Source organism: Neolamprologus multifasciatus, chromosome 2, assembly GCF_963576455.1.
Source record: "Neolamprologus multifasciatus chromosome 2, fNeoMul1.2, whole genome shotgun sequence".
Classification (NCBI taxonomy): domain Eukaryota; kingdom Metazoa; phylum Chordata; class Actinopteri; order Cichliformes; family Cichlidae; genus Neolamprologus; species Neolamprologus multifasciatus.
The window spans coordinates 10,604,467-10,622,493 of record NC_140440.1 but is presented as its reverse complement, the minus strand read 5'-3'; the positions used below and the strand labels follow the sequence as shown (position 1 = coordinate 10,622,493).

At 40.9% G+C, this 18,027-nt stretch overlaps 1 protein-coding gene across 9 annotated transcripts in view; it reads right to left on the bottom strand.

The window, feature by feature from the left end:
* Nucleotides 1–18,027, bottom strand: part of LOC146523986 (teneurin-3) — a 192,381-nt gene that overhangs the window by 18,105 nt on the left and 156,249 nt on the right. For 7 of the 9 annotated variants that reach the window (XM_085170575.1, XM_085170622.1, XM_085170597.1 and 4 more), the window contains 6 exons: nt 16,436–16,555; nt 13,457–13,718; nt 12,260–12,527; nt 11,182–11,325; nt 2,925–3,174; nt 1,254–1,274 (listed from right to left, as the gene is read on the bottom strand). In XM_085170575.1, the coding sequence (XP_085026701.1) occupies nt 1,254–1,274; nt 2,925–3,174; nt 11,182–11,325; nt 12,260–12,527; nt 13,457–13,718; nt 16,436–16,555 (1,065 nt within the window). The remainder of the gene's footprint in view (nt 1–1,253; nt 1,275–2,924; nt 3,175–11,181; nt 11,326–12,259; nt 12,528–13,456; nt 13,719–16,435; nt 16,556–18,027) is intronic. The other 2 variants (XM_085170590.1, XM_085170614.1) reach the window with 1 other exon arrangement.

Genomic DNA, 18,027 nt, shown 5'->3' with positions numbered 1-18,027 from the left:
AAAATGATGAAGATGGAGTCGTAAAATTTGACAGCTATTATGAGTCAAAGTAAATGCCCTAAATAGGTGGCTGCTATCAAGGTTCCATAAAGAATTCAACAAGTTAAACATTAGTAACCCTTTCTTTTACAGTCAATCTTCAGGGGGTGGGCATAATAACGGAGACACCAGTATGGTGCTATACAGTCCAATCAAACGCTCATATAATAAATATTACCCGTGTGAAGCTTATTTGGTCATTTCCTTTAAAAATGTAAGTTGTGACGGATTTGCCATGTGTTTGTGATAAAATTGTATCATTTGTGCCGAGGCCATCAACAATAAAAAAGCTGCTGCTTGACTATAGGATTAACCAGTGACTGTGTCTGTTCTCAAATTATTCATCTTCCCCTGTAGCTCAAAGGTTTTACCGTACCTGTCCCAAGTGCAAGCGCAGGTGGTAGTCATCCTCTGATGAAACTATCATAAACTCTTGGTAGCTGGCATTGTTCTGCAGGCAATCTGATTTGTCTGACTGATCCAGTATTCAGCAGCTCTTGCGGTGTCAAGACTTTCACGTCACTCTGCCTCTATGCTCCCTTCACTGCCTTTTTGTTTTACCTTATTTATAACCGACTCTTGTCTCTCTCTTCTTCTTTTTTTTTAGGTTTTATCTGTAAATGCCATTCCACATATCCCTCCTTCTCCCTGCCAAGCGTTTGAAATGAGAAATACAGCGAATCTGAATTCAAGAAGTAAAACAGAATTAAAGCCCACCAGGTGAGTTAAGCAAATTAATCTTAAATTCATAGAAAAAGTCACACACGCATTTTCCATAATCCTGCTCTTACACCAGTGGAATGTATGAAATGTGTTCCGTAGCTTCGCTTGATAGAGCGCTGTTGTCTTAATCAGGAACACAAAGCAGTTGTGTAAGTCCCTCAACAAGAGAACATCTGTCAGATGGAAATGTAATCATAAGCTTCACAATGATACTGTTTATTGCAGCGCTCCGAGTTGGACTGCGTCACACGTAGTGATTACTTGCATGAAAGTTGAATGTTTTACACTATGTCAATAATCACTAATTCTGACAGTCGGTGCACTCTTTATCTTGCTGAGATGTAATCAAGCTATAATTGTTCTGTTACAATTATACATGGTAATCGCTGCTGCTAAAGACGACTGTAAAGGGGGAGGTTATTCATGTATTTACAAGGATGATGACATGCAGGAAGAAAACAACAAAACATGCACTAAGACAGTACACCTACCTGTGTCTAAAGTCCTTATTTCTATGATAGGATGCAAAGGAAGCAGAAAAAGAGGAAAAAGACAATGAAACTGGTACATCTTGAAGGGATAGTTTGATTTTCAAGATGGTTTTTACTCTTTTTTTGTTACTTAATCATAGGAATGAATCAGGCTTGAGTATTTTATTGCTAATTAAAAGCAAGATTTGCACTAAAACAAGCTTAAAAATAGCATTTTTCTTCACTAAAGGAAGAAAGACAAACAAACAGGAGTGCAAAGTAGCCTCATTGAAGTCAACAAAGCCACCAGAGAAAGTCAGTGACAGTTTGGCAGAAAGTAGACGCAGAGAGGAAAGCGTGCACTCTTGCGATCATCCTCCATTACCACTGGATTTCTCAATTTTAACCTCACATATTGAAATATTGATTCTGTCCCTTTGCTACACCGAACGCTGAAGGCAGAATCTCAACACAGACGTTGCACTTTACTTAAAAAGGTTGAGGGAATAACTTTTGTGCTGTTACCAAGGAAACTTGCATGACACGTAGCGGAAACTCAAACCACTTTGGTTTTTGAATGTTTGAGAGAGAACAGCAAATTCGAAATAAGCGAACTCAGCCGCTTCTGCTTCTCCGAGCGATGAACGATAGCACACATTAGGCAAAGAAACATGCACTTTCACCTGCTGCACTGGTTTATGCGGTTTATGTATTGCAACTGCCACCTATTGTGAACAGAGACATTGCTTTTTCCTTATGTCAGACTAAATTTAATAAGGCTAACACGAGTCTTCAGTGTAGTGTTTTATGCTTCTCTTCCCGTAAACAGAGTAAAATAGTTGCTTAGAGTCATAAACCATTTCTTAAAGTATTATTTATCTAGTGACGGGCTGCTGAGCATGCATGCTTGTGTACTGCATTAGACGTTTTTCCCATCTATATTATTTTACACTGTCCAACACAACAGCGATGCTGTCTTAAACTACACCTGTGCAGGTATATTGACTCATTTCTGGTGGCTTCTTTTCTTTTTTCGCCCAAACCACTTGCTCATCTTAGATTTTAAAGAATCATTCACCCTTGTAACCCTGATATTAACTCACAAATCAGTGCATGAACACCACCTGCCAACAGCGTGGTGACCTTGGTCCTCTTAAGGCAGTTTTCATATGTTTGTCATGTATGTGTCTCATGGAGGGTGACGGTCCAATGTACATTTAATCAACATCTGCTACTCTGAAATAAGCCAACTGGCCGAATCAGAGTCATTGCTGTGAAAAGCCAACTTGGCATGAGGGCGTAAATCATCCCAATTACACGCTGAAGACAGGATGTCTTTCCTAATTATGGAGATGGATTGGTAAAAGATTTCAAATTTCTACGGCCAGGGGAAAGATTTGTGTGACTGAAAATCTGTCCACCATGCCCTTTCAGTCTCCCTCTCCACGCTGAACAAATGTGGGATCCATATTCTTGTTCACGCTTTCGGGGTCGGGTACAGTATGTGGCTTCTTCTTATAAAAATGCAGTTTTTTATTTATCCGTTTGCGTAAATGAAGATTCAAGTTCAGTTACGTTTAATAAATTCAAGGGTTAATAGTTAAATCTTGAAATTAATACGTTGTTGCATAATAAATGACAGACTTTGTAAACTGTCGAGCACATTACAAAACCCATACAAATGAGCCTCACCTCAGCTCCATGATACTCGTGACATTGCCAGATGGGTAGATACGGCGGATGTAGTTGAAATCTCCCACATACAGGCTTCCATCAATACCCCATGCCAGAGCCACCGGTGCCAAGAGCTTGTTGCCTTGGGCCTGCCCATTACAGCTGGGGCACGAGATGCTTCGACGCCGTCCATTCCCCATAACAGTGGAAATCACAGGGGGCTGGAGAGAGATAAACTGGTTCTCCCCACTCCCTTTGTAAAGTATGCCTGAAGGGGAAAAAAAGAACAAAAAAAACCCCCAACAACACTAATTTACAGGATGGAAAATTTAGCCAGACAAATCCAGATAAAACAGAAATATAAAGCAGTTCAAATCTGCTAAAACAATGTATTTAAATGTATTTCACCATTCTAGGTAACACGCTTGGTGTTAACTACAGAGCTGGAACTAAGAGGTAATTAGCTTGACATAAAGACACACTTACTTTAAATTAACTTTTAATATTATGTCTAATTAACAAAGAGAAAGAACTATGTGGTGGCACTGTGTGTTTTTGTTGCTTCAGCTTGCAGCATCTTTGCTAAGCTCACTAGACCTAACACAGGGAACATCGCACATTTCATAACGGTATGAAAATTAAGAGAATGTGCAAAGATAATTTTCAAATTCACGATCTAAAGTACTCTGCATAAGCCATCAGAAAATTATGTTTCAGAACAAACTGCTATTTATTTTTAAATGAGAGGTAACAAATTATAGTCCAAATGACTGTGCTTTATTTTATACTGCATAAAACTCAGGCAATCTGATTTAAATAGTTCAGGGAGTCAAGGCAGCGCACGGGGAACTAGCCTTAATCATTGTTTTAGCTGATATAACCTAATACTTCAATGCTGGGAAATGCTCTACAGCTGTTTTAGTGGGTTCCTTGAAACCCTCCGCAAAGCTGAAGTATACATTATGTAAAATAATTTCCTTTTAACTTAACAGGGATCCTGCTCTCCTCTAGTCACAGAGAGGCAGCAGACATAAATACAGTGCAGTGCACCACCCCCTAATAATAGTGCATTTCACTAAGGACTCACCATATTTGGTGAGTCACTAAAGATTAATATTTTAACAAGAGGCAGCTATAACTGGCTTTTTAAAGGGTGCTGATATAGTGGGACTCTCTTCAAAGGGGGAAAAAACATCAAAGGGAAGAAGTGCATGCTGGAAGCACTTAATTATTCACATCCAGCAAGTTGTGTGAATTCACACTGCCTCTGTCCTAATTAGGGGATCTATGACACCTCTGAATGGTCGCATGAAGTCGTTCTCCCACAGCGCTGTACCATAAGCCATCGTAACCCTGGATGTATGGGAAATCAAGTATGCAGCCACGCTGCTTGTCCCTTCTCTGATTAGTTCCTTTCATTGATTTAATTGATTGAAGGACAAATTCAAATGAAGGCACGGTCTGGCGAGACTCTGACAGGACGATCTGACCAATCTGTCTTTTGTATCCGAAAGCATTATACACGAGCCTCTAACAAAGACAAATAGGTCCGTGGGAAGACTTTACGTGTGACGCCATCAAACGCACGACCTTGGGACTTTAATTGAACTGTGATCCATGCGTCTGCTCACTGAATAAAACACACAGTGTGATGAAAACACTCAGTGAACTGAAAGGTTTTGGCTGCACCCCGAATCAGAGCCACAAATAACAAATAAACGATGTAATCTGACTGGAATTTTAATGTCTGTTTGTGTAATAACTTCCTAACATTCCCAGAAAAGACAAAGACATTTTTAATATCTAAGATGGAGCGCAGTGTGTAGGACGTAGATCAGCTGCAGCGGTACAGCTATTGAGGCAAAAATAAATAAATAAGTAAAGAAAAAGAAGAATGCTAAGGTCGTTTTGGCACGCCACTGTGGTCCTCTCTTATTTACACTTCCATCACAGATTACTGTATACATAAGTCTTACCATAAGCTATAAGTCAGTGTAATGGAATGGATTAAATATACTTATCAATCATCCGCTACCCCCCCAAACGATCACTTCACATACCATCGTATATCCCTTTGCTATGATTTTCTCACATACACAATGTCTGCCTCTAACTTAAGAGCAGATTAAGGTGCAGCTTTCTTCCCTCAAGGGCACTTGGTCATGACACATTACTGCTGATGATTGTTGCAAGGATCAAGCTTGTGAAGTCTCAGCTGGAGAGCTGCACTGATGGGAATTTGGCTTCTGACTGTCTACTGCCCCGGGCCGAATAAGGGGACTCCTACAGTGTCCAGAGTAAAATGGCTTTAGAGTTCATCAACATACGTCCATAAATATTTCATGCTTTTACTCTACTGTGCTCTGAGTTTGGAAGAAATTCTGTAAATAAAAACTTTCTTAGAAATAAGTTCCCGCTACTGAGACAAGGAGAGTATACAGTTTCTGCAGCAAGAAAACTTTGCTGAAGTGTAAAGACGAAAAGCGCTCCCTCGACAGATTTTGCAGAGGAGACTCAAAATATAAGTATGGCAGCAGAACGGCTCAGCCGTTAGGATTGTGTCTGCTCGCTGATTAGTAAATGAATATGTGGAGGCGTGTTTCGAATTCTGGATAGAAGCTGGTGAAAGAGAAATCACTGTTTCACTTGGCAAAATGGGACAAAAAAGCTTTTTTAATTTTTTTTTTTTCATAAAGTCTGAGAATCTGTTATGTCTCTTGCTCCAAGATCACTCCAACACTCTTCCATCCAACAAGCAAATAACCATAATGTAATGTAACCGCGTGTCACGCAGCGTTTACCACATTACTAAACAGTCAGACACAGTTCGACTCCAGGAGTAACACAGAATTTCCCAAATAATAGCAGAAACAGAGAAAACAATCAAAACCAAAATGTGGATAATGATAAATTATAGTGAATGAAAAGTGGAGAAACCATGAAGGCTATGTTCTGTTACAGAAAACAAAGTGGGAAAATAAGCAGAAGAAGAGGAGTTATTACAGGAATATTTGAGCAAGGAGCAGAATGTCATCTTTACAAACTTTGCCTTCTGCCCGTATATAGAAATGATAATTCTTCTCTACGCACGATACTGTTCCACCTACAAACTGAACTGATTCTTTCTTTGGACTCATTATAGAAGGTAATAATTTGTTTGATAAAAGGCTCATTTGAGGCATGTAGTGGTAAAAAAAAATTCTTTAATGTCAACATCACAGCTTTCGAGATGATTAATGGTACAAATGCGAGGCCAAGCCTCTGTACCTGAAAGAAAAAAGAAAAGGAAAAAAAAAGGAAAAAAATTGGAGCGCCCTTAGCAATGTCACCTTGGTGACACATAGAGAGTACAGAGATTCGTAGGGGAAGCGAGGGAGTGCGTCTTAATTGCACCCTGTCCTTTTCTACTCTCCTCTGCACAGTGTCATTCTCAGAGATAGCACAGAGGCTCCCACTGATCCTGATTGAGGCTAAAAGTGGGCAGGAAACATCTCAGTGCTTCAAATGCAGCATGTGCGTGAGCTGTACAGTAAGTATACTCAGAGATACTGAATTGCTGAACCCTGGCTGTGTCCAATAAGAATCAGCTATGTTAGCCTAGATAGAGACAAACTGCAGATTGAGAGGAAGGGCTATCCACTTGTAACGAAGAAAGGAGGGGCAGTAGGACATGACTAAAGCACAGACACCAGCAATTTGCCTTATCTAGTTTGACAGGCACTGGAGTGGAGGCAGAGATGGAGAGGGCTTTTTGCTTGGGTCTTTTGACACAAACGATGAGATAAAAAAGTGCTCAGATGTTAGAAGTAGTGCAAAAATGAAGCAAGAGTCACAACAAAGACCGATAGCAAATGTCTGGAGCTAAACCGCTGTGCGGCTGCAGAGGACCACCGCTTGCTAGCATGTTGGGTGAGGACATTAGTCAAGGTTTACAGCATTAAAGAATCAATACTGGAGCAGCAATGAAGGCAAACAGTGATATTTGGATTCATCTTCATGCTGACCGAGGATATCGAACTGCATTCCTTGCCCAAAAACCCACATGGGCTATAAATCTCAAATGTCAAAAAGTAGCTGAATGCGAGACTGAATAATTCAGTTTGTCCTGAGAAAATTTAAGGGAATTCGAGGCAGAACTGGGTGCCGACTCACTACCTCTGTAAAAACAATTAATGTGAGCGCAAACATAGATATGTTTACAGATTGGCTTTTGACACTTTGATGTGAACCCTGCATAAACTAGCATGCCAAAGTCGCTAACAAAAACAATTCACAGCCTTACCGAGCACACCGTCTTTGGGCTGAGCTAATAGGATTGGAGCATGAAACCCTTTCGGCAAATTGATTGCTCCTGTCAGACGGGAATCAATGAGACAAAACAACACGAGTTTGCTATTTTTGAATCTTTTAAATTTAGTCAGTCTTTGCGAATATTTTCAGGGCGCCGTTGTAAAAGGACAAGTGAAAAGTGTGAAAACGCCTCGGGGAGGCTGCAGCATTTACTGCATAAGAAAACACTCAACACCATCTGGTTCTTGTTTTATTTCTGTCATCACTGTTTCCATGTACAAAAACAAGCCCGCACATGATGATTTTTTCATGCACAGTAACGTTTGATTTTCTGATAAATCCAGACACACGGTACAGCTTAATCTAATAAAGGATGCCGCATACATTAGCATATCACACATGCTGCACTTATCTGTTATCACAAATGCATCTCACAACAACTCCAACTGTGATGCTGCCACACTGAAGGCTTTGGAGATGGGTGTGCTATAGTTTGAGACAGGTGGGATGAAACGCATTGCACCAGCAGCAGTCGAGCTAGAAGCATATTTCAGTGTTCTTTTGCACACTTCACAAACTTCAGGTTCCGGGTGGCTTGACAGATTGGGTTTCTATGTCTGTTCTTTTAATGTTCAACAAAGAAGCAGGACAAAGTACCATCAAGGATTGAACAAAGAAACTGCTTCTCTGACATGTTTTCCACAAACATTTCTGACAAAAAACACATTCGCAATCTCTGACTTCTGAGTCGACTGTTATATATATGAAGAACACATGGATGGTATTACTGTGCAAACCCACTGAGTAGCTGTGGGATGAATAGTTCTGTACCTGCCAGTTGTGGAGGCAGAAACGAGTTCACAAACATTTCACCTTACAGAGAGCCCTCCTCTGGTAGCCAAAATATCTGGTCACAAAAATAATCTGAGTGGTTCACTTAAAAGTTTGATGGATCTGGATAAAACGGCACAAGAAAGAACCAGATTTATACTTTAGTGCTGGGTGGTTGCAGAGGCTTTGTAAGGGGGCTCTAAAACTCATGTGAACCTCCTTACACAACACATCAAAGCTGTGGCGATGCAGAGACCTTAAGAAATGTAACTGTTCAGCACATTAAAATCACAGACACACATAAAAACAACTGTTTCTTTTAATCCCCAAACAGCCACACAGATCTGCTAACTGTGTGCTGTTAAATCTATGATCATAATTTATAGGTTCAACCTCACCATAGAGCTACTCAGAGTGTCTTATACACATTTTTTATCATATTGAAAAATTCATATTATTTTAAAATAGAGGTTGTGGCTCTTAGGATCCAAGCCTTTGAAGAATATTGAATGTAAAGCTTTGCACGTGATGGACGATAATACATTTTCATTGTAAAAACACTCAGTCTAATGCACATGATCTAAAGCATCAGTGACAGCCATTACTGACATTCTTTCAACATGATGGAACTCTACGATATATCTGAAAACCAACAACTGCCCTGATAAAAGCTAAAAAAAAGGCTAAATCTAAAGTTTTTCTACGCTGTTATTAATTTTCGTTCTGCTCAAACAAAGCTCTGTAAAGAACAATTCATCATAAAAGTTCAATACTTACACCTGTTAGTGCAGAGTCTGACCTCTGAGTGGGCGATGTTTGTAGAGTGGTAGCCATCACTAGCACAGTACGTGCTTAATGATGTTTTGAAGGGATTAATACTGATTCGTTTCACCCACCTACCTGATGAGCATATATAATTAAAAAAAACCCTGTTCTGCACCAAAAGAAATGGTCTGTAAATGGTCTGTATTTGTATAGCGCTTTACTTGGTCCTAAGCAGTGTTGGGGAGTAACGGAATACATGAACCGCCATTACGTATTTAAAATACAAAATATGAGTAACTGTATTCCGTTACAGTTACCGTTTAAAAAGGTGGTATTTAGAATACAGTTACTTTGTTGAAATAAATGGATTACACGGCGGTACTTCCCTGTTTCATATTGTGGCGGGTCAGGCCTGTTTGGGTTTTGTTTGACAGCTACGTTCTGTTGTTCCAGGTGGCAGCGTTACGGTTGCCATGGTTACAGGGTGACGCTCTCTCTCTGCCTGTTTCCTGGGTGAGAGAGGCCTTTTTGTTGTTGTTGTGCTAAGCTAATAGGCAGAATGCTACAGGTATAGCTCTAAAGAATGTAGCATCATAGGCAGTGTAGTCCGTGCTGCAGGGAGAATGGACTGCCGTACACGTTATGTGTCTGTGAGCGAGGGAGGGAGAAAAAGGAAAAGTACGAGCTGTCATCGAGCAAAAACGGGAGCTGGAAGCATGTAAATATAATAATAACCACTGCAGCCAAGAAGAGAGCCTGACGAGCCCAGTTGTAAGTAAGCTATTAAGACTCAACTGTACACCGTGTTCGTGTTTTCCTCCAAAAACAATAAGTTCCGTTGGAGCAGCCTTTCAACGCCTCTCTCTGTCTCTCGCTAGCAAAGTTGACCCAGACAACAAAGTAAAGCTAGTTTTCGGCTACGAGCCCGACACAGAACCCACCGTATTAGCCAGAGGTCCCTTTACTACGGTTCGGAGCCGCGGACCTTCAGTAACAGTAATAAATCACAGCAATAGTACATTCATGTAGTTGTAAACAGCATGATAATATATTAAGTAATCCAAAGTATTCAGAATACGTTACTCTCATTGAGTAACGTAACGGAATACGTTACAAAATACATTTTGGGGCATGTATCCTGTATTCTGTAGTGGGATACATTTTAAAAGTAACCTTCCCAACACTGGTCCTAAGGACCCCAAAGTGCTTTACACTATACACAATCATCCACCCATTCACACACAGGTGATGGCAAGCTAAATTGTAGCTTGCCGCCCCAGGGCAGCTGTGGCTACAATGTAGCATTTTATTGCAAAAGTGCAATTCATTTCCTCAAAGCAATTCTGTTTAGTTTAGGTAAAAGAAGGTGATAAAACCTTTACCAAATTTGTAACTTCCTTTCTGAGATACACTTGTTGCTCGTGGCACAACAAAGGAATCGTATATGAATGTGTGCTCTGTTAACTATACAGATCCATTTTTCAAGGGATTTTAAAAATGCTTCATTTTACTTCCAAATGAGCCAAGATCAGCCAACAAAAAGCAAACAAAAATATAAAACCCATTCAAATGAAAACAAAATATGTATTCACCAACTCCACTCGGACAGTGTGAGACTACGGACTGACCTCGACTATTTTCGAGATGAAAAGGACACAAATTGTGTTGGACAACTGGAACAACGGTTGTGAGCTGAAGTGGGTTTAATGTCAAAACAGCACTCTGGCAAACTGACAATGCACTCACTAGCCCGAGGCCCTGAGGCACACTTCCTATAATTGCAGTCATATTACTGCCTCCACAGTAGTAACATACTGAAACCCCTTAATAGTGTGCTGGCTGAAATCTCCAGATTATTGAGTGTGACCTCCCGGTACTGTAACCCAGCAGTGACTTTGCTGTAGGTATATTTGATAGTTTCATTATGTATCTTTCCCCTTTCTCATAACTGTGCAGCAGCTCGACAAAGACAAACTCATGTCCATTTATTGTACTTGCCGATTAAAGAGAATCTGATTGATGACAGAGCGAGAAATTAATTACGTTTATTGAATTAATGCGAGAATTAAACATGACGCCTGTTCATCAAAAGCGTGAGCCTTCGTGAGCGCCAAAAGGCCGTCTTCTTCCTAAAATAGCTGAGTGGTGTAGAATCGTTGCGAGCCTTGCACCCTGGTGGCTTACTCGCTGATTTATTCAGTCATTACTGTGAATGATCGGCCCTTCAAAACTCTCCTCTATTATCTGCAGATGGGATGACGAACCATCTTTCATTTTGATTCAAGTATTTATTGCGGTGATTCAGGGTAAAGACCGCCTGCCTGTAACCCAAAGAGGCTACCTATATCTGCAGACATACATGCATACTGTATACGTGTTGATTTCTTACCATTCTGAATGTCCAATATGTGGTGTTTGTCTAACATCCACCCGCCCATGTTGGAGGCATCCAGTTCATAGCCTTGTAACACCGCTGTCCTCTTCTCCCAGAGCACCACATCAAGACAGGACTCGTATTCATATCCCACTGACACTGAAAGTAATGACAGCAGACGCCTGTGGTGAGCAAGGTTACAACCTCCTTATAAGACACTTATAGCAGCAATGAGGCTTGTAGCTTATAAGACATTCAGTACATGTCGTCGCCGTTTCTTGCATTTCCTGGTTCTGCCTTCTCTTTGGCTGTTTAATTTTCTCCAGCTGGGATGAGTTTAGAAGGCCCATGGGGTTTCTGTGTCTTGCCTGCACTGTTTGGAGTTTATGTATTCTCCTCTCATTTGTCTGCTTTATCTTGTGTAAATGCAAATAAACCACAATTCCAAATAATCCAAATATAAGGTGGCAAGAAATATTGAAATGATCAAAGTTCAGACGGAGCATATTTTAGGAAAAATCACAAATGCTGCAAAATTCTCTGAACTCTCAGTCCATGTTGGGCTTTGAATATTTTATCAGTAAACTGTGATGATGCAAGTGCAAGGAGATGTAAGACCAAGCCAAAAGGAGTATATAAATAAGTATGTTCAGTTAACCAGTTATAATATAAAATAATCAAAATATTCTGCATGAAAAGATTCTGTCACTTTATTTTTTCATCAGTATTTCTGACTATTGACCCTTGGCTGTTTTTCCCCCCTTTTTTTCCAGGCCTCTGCCTCAGAGGCAATATTTCAGTAAGTGCACAGCTGCTGAAATATCATACATGCAAAACAAAGAAGTCAGCAAAAGAGCAATGGCCTTCAAAAATGCAGCACAGGGGGATTTCGGGATTTCACACCACCTGCTAAATCTTTATTGCGCATGATAACAAAAGCAGTCCCCAGCTAAATAACCCTCAATTTAAAAAAAGTAAAATCAATCTTTAAAAGTTCAACTAAGGTTCACTGCCTGAAGGTAGCACAAGTATCTGGCGGTGAACTTATGCTTACACAACATCTTCAGTAGGCAGCTTCACAGCAGGAACTCACCCACAGCCTCCGCCAGGCCAAAGACCTTCTGATTGTAGGCGTCTGTTTTATCCCAGATGAAAGTGTAAGAAAGGTCGGGGAAGGCAGGAAAAGACTTCTGGAACTGACGGCCCATGATGGCCACCATCAGGTGGACTTTCATCAGGCCAAAGGGGAGACGGTCCTGGGTCAGGAGCACCTTGAGGATGGGCTTGTAGCCAGCTGCCCTGGAGCTCAGGTAGACCAGGTTGAGGTCACTGCCTGGTATGGCCACTTGCTCATGAAGGACCTAAGATTTAATTAGCAGTCAGAACAGTGCCAAAGCCACAGCATGGAGTAGACTTAAGTAACAGAGTTAATAGGCGGAACAAACGTATGTATTTAATGAGAATAGGTTCAAATGCAGCATAACATATATACAATTTATTATCCAGGTTACATTAAAACTAATTTCATCTCAGAAAAACCTTGTTTGTTGCTAGACATACATACATTTTATTCTAAGCAGTCAAACATTATGAACTTTTTAGGAAGCCAAACTATTTAAAGAAGAGTTTTTACTTATGCCAGCCACAAACTGCAATCTTCTAAATGCAAATTGAGCTCCACAGGCAGTAAATGAATTCTTCATTATTAAAAGTCTCAGGAAAAAAAAATACTTGAACATCTCAACTAATAATTGACAGAAGTCACTCTTATTTTTTTCGTTTTCGTCCTGGTTGCCTCACATACCGACACTACGCTTATGTTGAAGCATGTCCAATGATTTTGATTTCATCCCTCTGATGTAACACAGACACAATTTGTTCCAAACAGTAAAAACAGCAAAAGCTGCAGAGTCAACTTCTACATTTAGGGATTTTCAACATAGATTTGGGCCAAATGGAAACAAACCAAATCCTGAGGCATGTAACCTCCATGCAATGTACCCTTAGAATTTATCAGTGTTGCTATGAGACAATTTATGGCTTAGTGGAGATGCCTCGGTTCAATCAAAGCCCAAAGGCAACGTGTAAGGCAAATCTGACGCAGTTTAAAAAAGGGAAGAAAGCCATGGTGAAAGGAAGATAACAGCATTATTGTTACTCTGTGCTTGTGTGTTTTCAGCATTGCTGTCTGTAATACTGGACTCAAACACAGCTCGTTCAAAACAATGCGTCATACCAATAAATCTAGGACTGACTACCATACAATGCCCCTCTATGACATGGATCTCACCTGGGTTTCTGGGATGATGGGACTGTCCTCTGGGGAGGTCTTGTAAAGAGTGGAAAGGGGTGTGGCCAGGATGACGGGGTTGGGCCTGACTAGGCCCGTCAGGTAACAGCTGGGGATGTCGTTCTCTTCCCGCTTCATCACCACCGTGTCCATCACATGAAAGACGTTCCAGGGCAGCCACACTGTTCGGTGCGATGTGGGGAAGGGAGCTCGTTCGTAGCTCAGCGTCAGTGATGCTCCGCCGTTGGCCAAGAGGTCAAACCTTCGAATGTTGGAAGGAAATAGAAGCGTACGAATTTTAATGCTTAAAGAGAAACAGCAACTGAATAACCTGCACTTATTATGTAAAAATACTGAAATCATCTTCTGCAGTAAAATCTTTAGAGGTTTCTTTTACATCTTTGAACTTAATTTTCATTATTTTGACTCTCATTTCCATTCGTTACAATAGAACTATATACTGTACATGTTTCTTAGTAGGGATGCAACGATACCAATTTTTTCAAACCGATACGACACCGATACTTGGATCTGAGTACTTGCCGATACAGAGTACAAAAACCGATACTTCTACCACACACACACACACAGACACACACACACACACACACACACACACAAATGCAATGAATTGGAAGACAGGTTTTATTTTATTCTCTATTTTATAAAATCTTAATAAAAATGACCACAAAAAAAGTTTTTGAAAAAAAGTTTCAAGTGAAAAATAAGCACTTCTGTTAAATTATTGCGGAGTCTCCACATTGTAATTTAACAAAATATCACTGAACTATTGGCACTGTCTCGAGCTTTCAGAATAATAAACAAACACTTCTGTTTGGAATAAAATAAATACAAATTAGGTTTGAGAATAAAATAAACTTTTAAATTATTGCAGAGTGTCCAATTTCATATCGCGGCTCGAGTATGCTGAGAAGACGATGCAATCCTATGCTTTCCACGACCGGCATTGGCTGGTCATCCAGAGAAATAAAATGAGTCAGAGCCTCTGTTATTTTAACTGCCCGTGGATTTTCTCTTGACATTTTTCATCGCTTTTCCAAAACCTGAGTTAAAGTTGGCTGTTCCGGTCCACACTGCTGACATTTTGTTTAGCCTAGCTACAGCAGCCTCCAGTTTCTCTGTTTTATCTGGAGCTGCCAGTCTCACTCGCCTAACCCTGTGCCTGTTTAGCGCGGGATGTCCCCCTAGTGGCCAATCTAAAAACGACAACAAAAATGACAAGCCACCCTCTGATTAATGAAATAAGTTAGTATCGGTTCATGGTATCGGTTAACTTTTACGAGCATGAGTACACACACATTTTACAGTATCGGCCCCGATACCAGTATCGGTATCGGTGCATCCCTATTTCTTAGCTGTCAAAAAGACAACCCTTAAACATGATACGTTGAAAACAAGTCAAATGCTTCATCATAACATCCAAACACCTTTATTTTTTATGTAAAGCTCATTTGCAATAATCAGTTATTTTAACAAAGTAACTGACCTTTCATTAGCAGTGTTAGCACATTTCCTGATTTAATCACCACCATCGCCTTGGATTTGTTTTTTATTAATGACTAATGATGGCAAAAACTTAGACTGATATCATTTTGAAATGTCTCCTCAAGTTCAAAGTAGCAAAGTAAATATTTATGTTAAGGCTGATAATCCCTTTATCAAAGGCAGTTTTCCCTATCAAAGTGATCCCTCTGTTCAGTCTCCATATAATATTATTATTCACTGAATCTAATTTATGACTTCTGTTCACTCAGCGTGGCGTTAGAAGACACTTTATGGTTGAATTTGGTTCAGAGTTCTGGGAGTTTTCACTGGTGAACTGGTTTAATTAGTACAACATTACTCAGGGAAAAGTTACTGGTTTGGAAATGAAGGGCGAGTCTTTGAAGTGCTGCTCTATATATTCAGCGTGCTCCACTACCCAGGGGGTAAAGCATCTGCGTAGTGACATTGTATGTATCCACATCCACAAAGACACACACACACACACACAAACGGAGATTTGAATACTTGCACATCTCATGTACGCACCCGGACCCGTGCACACGCACACGCAGCGACAACCAAGCTGTGCAGCTGACCTAAAACAGCTTCCTTCTCAAGCTCTTTCCACTTTGGGCAGTGGGGAGCTCACAGCTGCAAGAGGCCAGGCTTTGATGCTGCCCCCCCCCCCCTTCTTAACACACTGAGCGGATCTGTTGGCTAACCAAGTGTGATTATCCCCGACCATTTATCACGCTCCTTGTCAGAAGAGTTACAGGGCGGAATATCTGAAGAAATCAGCTAATCCTCGGCTATCTGGGGACCCAAGGATTGTGATTCATAACAACAGCTGTACAATTCTCTGCCACTCAATAAGCCTTTTATTCCACATTGGCAGCACATAAACATGGCTTCTATCTGTTGAATTCGAACGAAGGCTCGGTTCATAATCTCTGACGACCGTGTGCGAAACGAAGCTCCTACCTGAGCCGAACGCTCGCTGTAAAACGTGTGACATACGTTTGCCTTGTATGTATTTGCGCTCCCATTATTAATAGCCGGTCTGTGGTAATAGCAGGAGAAGGTCAGGCAGTAATCCCATGTTTTACTACACTGCGGGCAGATTGATTCTACCCTTGCTGATTCAATGCATTTTAAACAGCCTGGTTCAAAATGGCCTCCACCACTGTGACATTTGCATGAGGAATTGTTCTAGGGCACAATGTGCTGCTGTTTCGATTTGTTTGGAGCACATTTTGGATAACTGCCAGGACAATTCTTCCTCTGCTGGACAGCCTTTTTTTCTTGGATTTTTCCACACGAGTCTGGGGACAGCAGGACATGCTACAATTATATTTTCGCCAGAGCAAAGGTTAAAACCCAAGACTGAGCTGGCTGGGTGTCTACACTTGTTGATTGTTGTGTTTTCCATTGCATGCCCCTAACGATGCACGTGAACACAGGAAACTAACTTACATGCCATCTTGCCGCGTGATAGTATAGCCGTACTCTGGGTAGTGCAGAAAAGACACGTTGACTCCAATCAGCGGTGTCCCATCCCCCGTCAGGACCTGACCCCGGATGACTGATGCCAGGCTGTGAGGGCAAACAAACACAGAAAGAGCTGAGTAAACAAACAATGCCAGCCGGTGTCAACAAGCATCCACCGCATCAGCACTGCTAACAACTGTCATCCCCTTGCCAGAGGCGTGAGCTAAGAGGTATGACTTACTGATTGTTAAGAACACACACACGTCAGTGGTCGTTACTCATGAAAACGCCACCTAACAGAGCCACTCTCTGTGCCCGTTTACTGCTTTTAAGGACCCATAAATCAGTCGGTTGAGGGCTTCTTGTTAAGATTTTGCAGCGTCTTGCACTCATATCGCAGCATTTATATTCCACAAGAATGCAAATATACATTTTTTACATGCATTTAATGCACAATATAAAAATAGGTGCTGTTATGACAAGACACAACTGAACACACTACGTATAGCTGTAAGGGCATTTCAATTTGTGAGGCCATTACAGAAAACTGTGGGAATAAAGTGTAAACACACAGCGTCTTCTCTAGCCAACAACATTCACAGTTAAATTATCAGTCTCCTCGGTAAAGTCAACTCGGTAAATGAAGTGAAAAATCCACCCAGCAGTGAGGCTATCAAATGAGATTCACGAGTGAAATATCCACAGTATTGTTATCTGACCTTGCTGAATTTGGAATTTCCCCTAAATTGTATTTGAAGAGGGTGCGATCCAAGCGCGATTATTCCAGCAAGTGCTGTTGCTTCTGAAAAAGAGCCTTTTGTCAGTGTCATGCTGAAGTCTTGCGTTCGCCAGCGTGATAAATGTCTGTAGTAATACTTGTGATGAAAGATAATATATCAACAAGAATTGTGTTGGAATGAGCTCTTCAGCTCAGTTACAGACATCCTCTTGATGTGAGAAGTTGCAAAGCCAGGCAAGTGACGTGTCAAGAGGCACTTTATAGGAATTCAGAACAACAAAATTCAACGCTCGAGGCAAACTGTCACGAATGGGAAAAAAAATGAAGGGTTTTGAAAAAGAAAAGCAGTTCTACAACACAACAGAATCGCCACGGCCATTTTTTATAAGGTGAAGCCGTAAGTACTCGAGATGTGAAAGGAAAAATGCAGTTGGAATACAGAACGCATACAGTGTTAGGCAGTGACGAGTCCAAAGCGGAGGCTTTTGCTCATTTAAAGTCTGCGGGCAACAATGTGTGTATACGTTTGGTTCAAAAAGAAGAAAAGGGAATTTTTGAACACTGTGTCTACGTGGAAACATAAATCTGCCACCAGATGTTCACATATGGTGGCAGATTTATAATTTATGTTGTTCACCTTCTACCGCTGGTCAAACTGTAATGTTACTGGAGCAAATGGGAGCGGCAGTGGTGGTTATAGTGTTGGGTGGGGATGGGGGGTTAAATGTTTCACTTTAGGGCACCTCTGTGGTAGTTAGTCTGGCATGGGGGAGCATTACTCATTTACTTTCCCCAACTCAGATTTTCCCTGCTGGTAAATGGATTTGCTTCTGGTCAG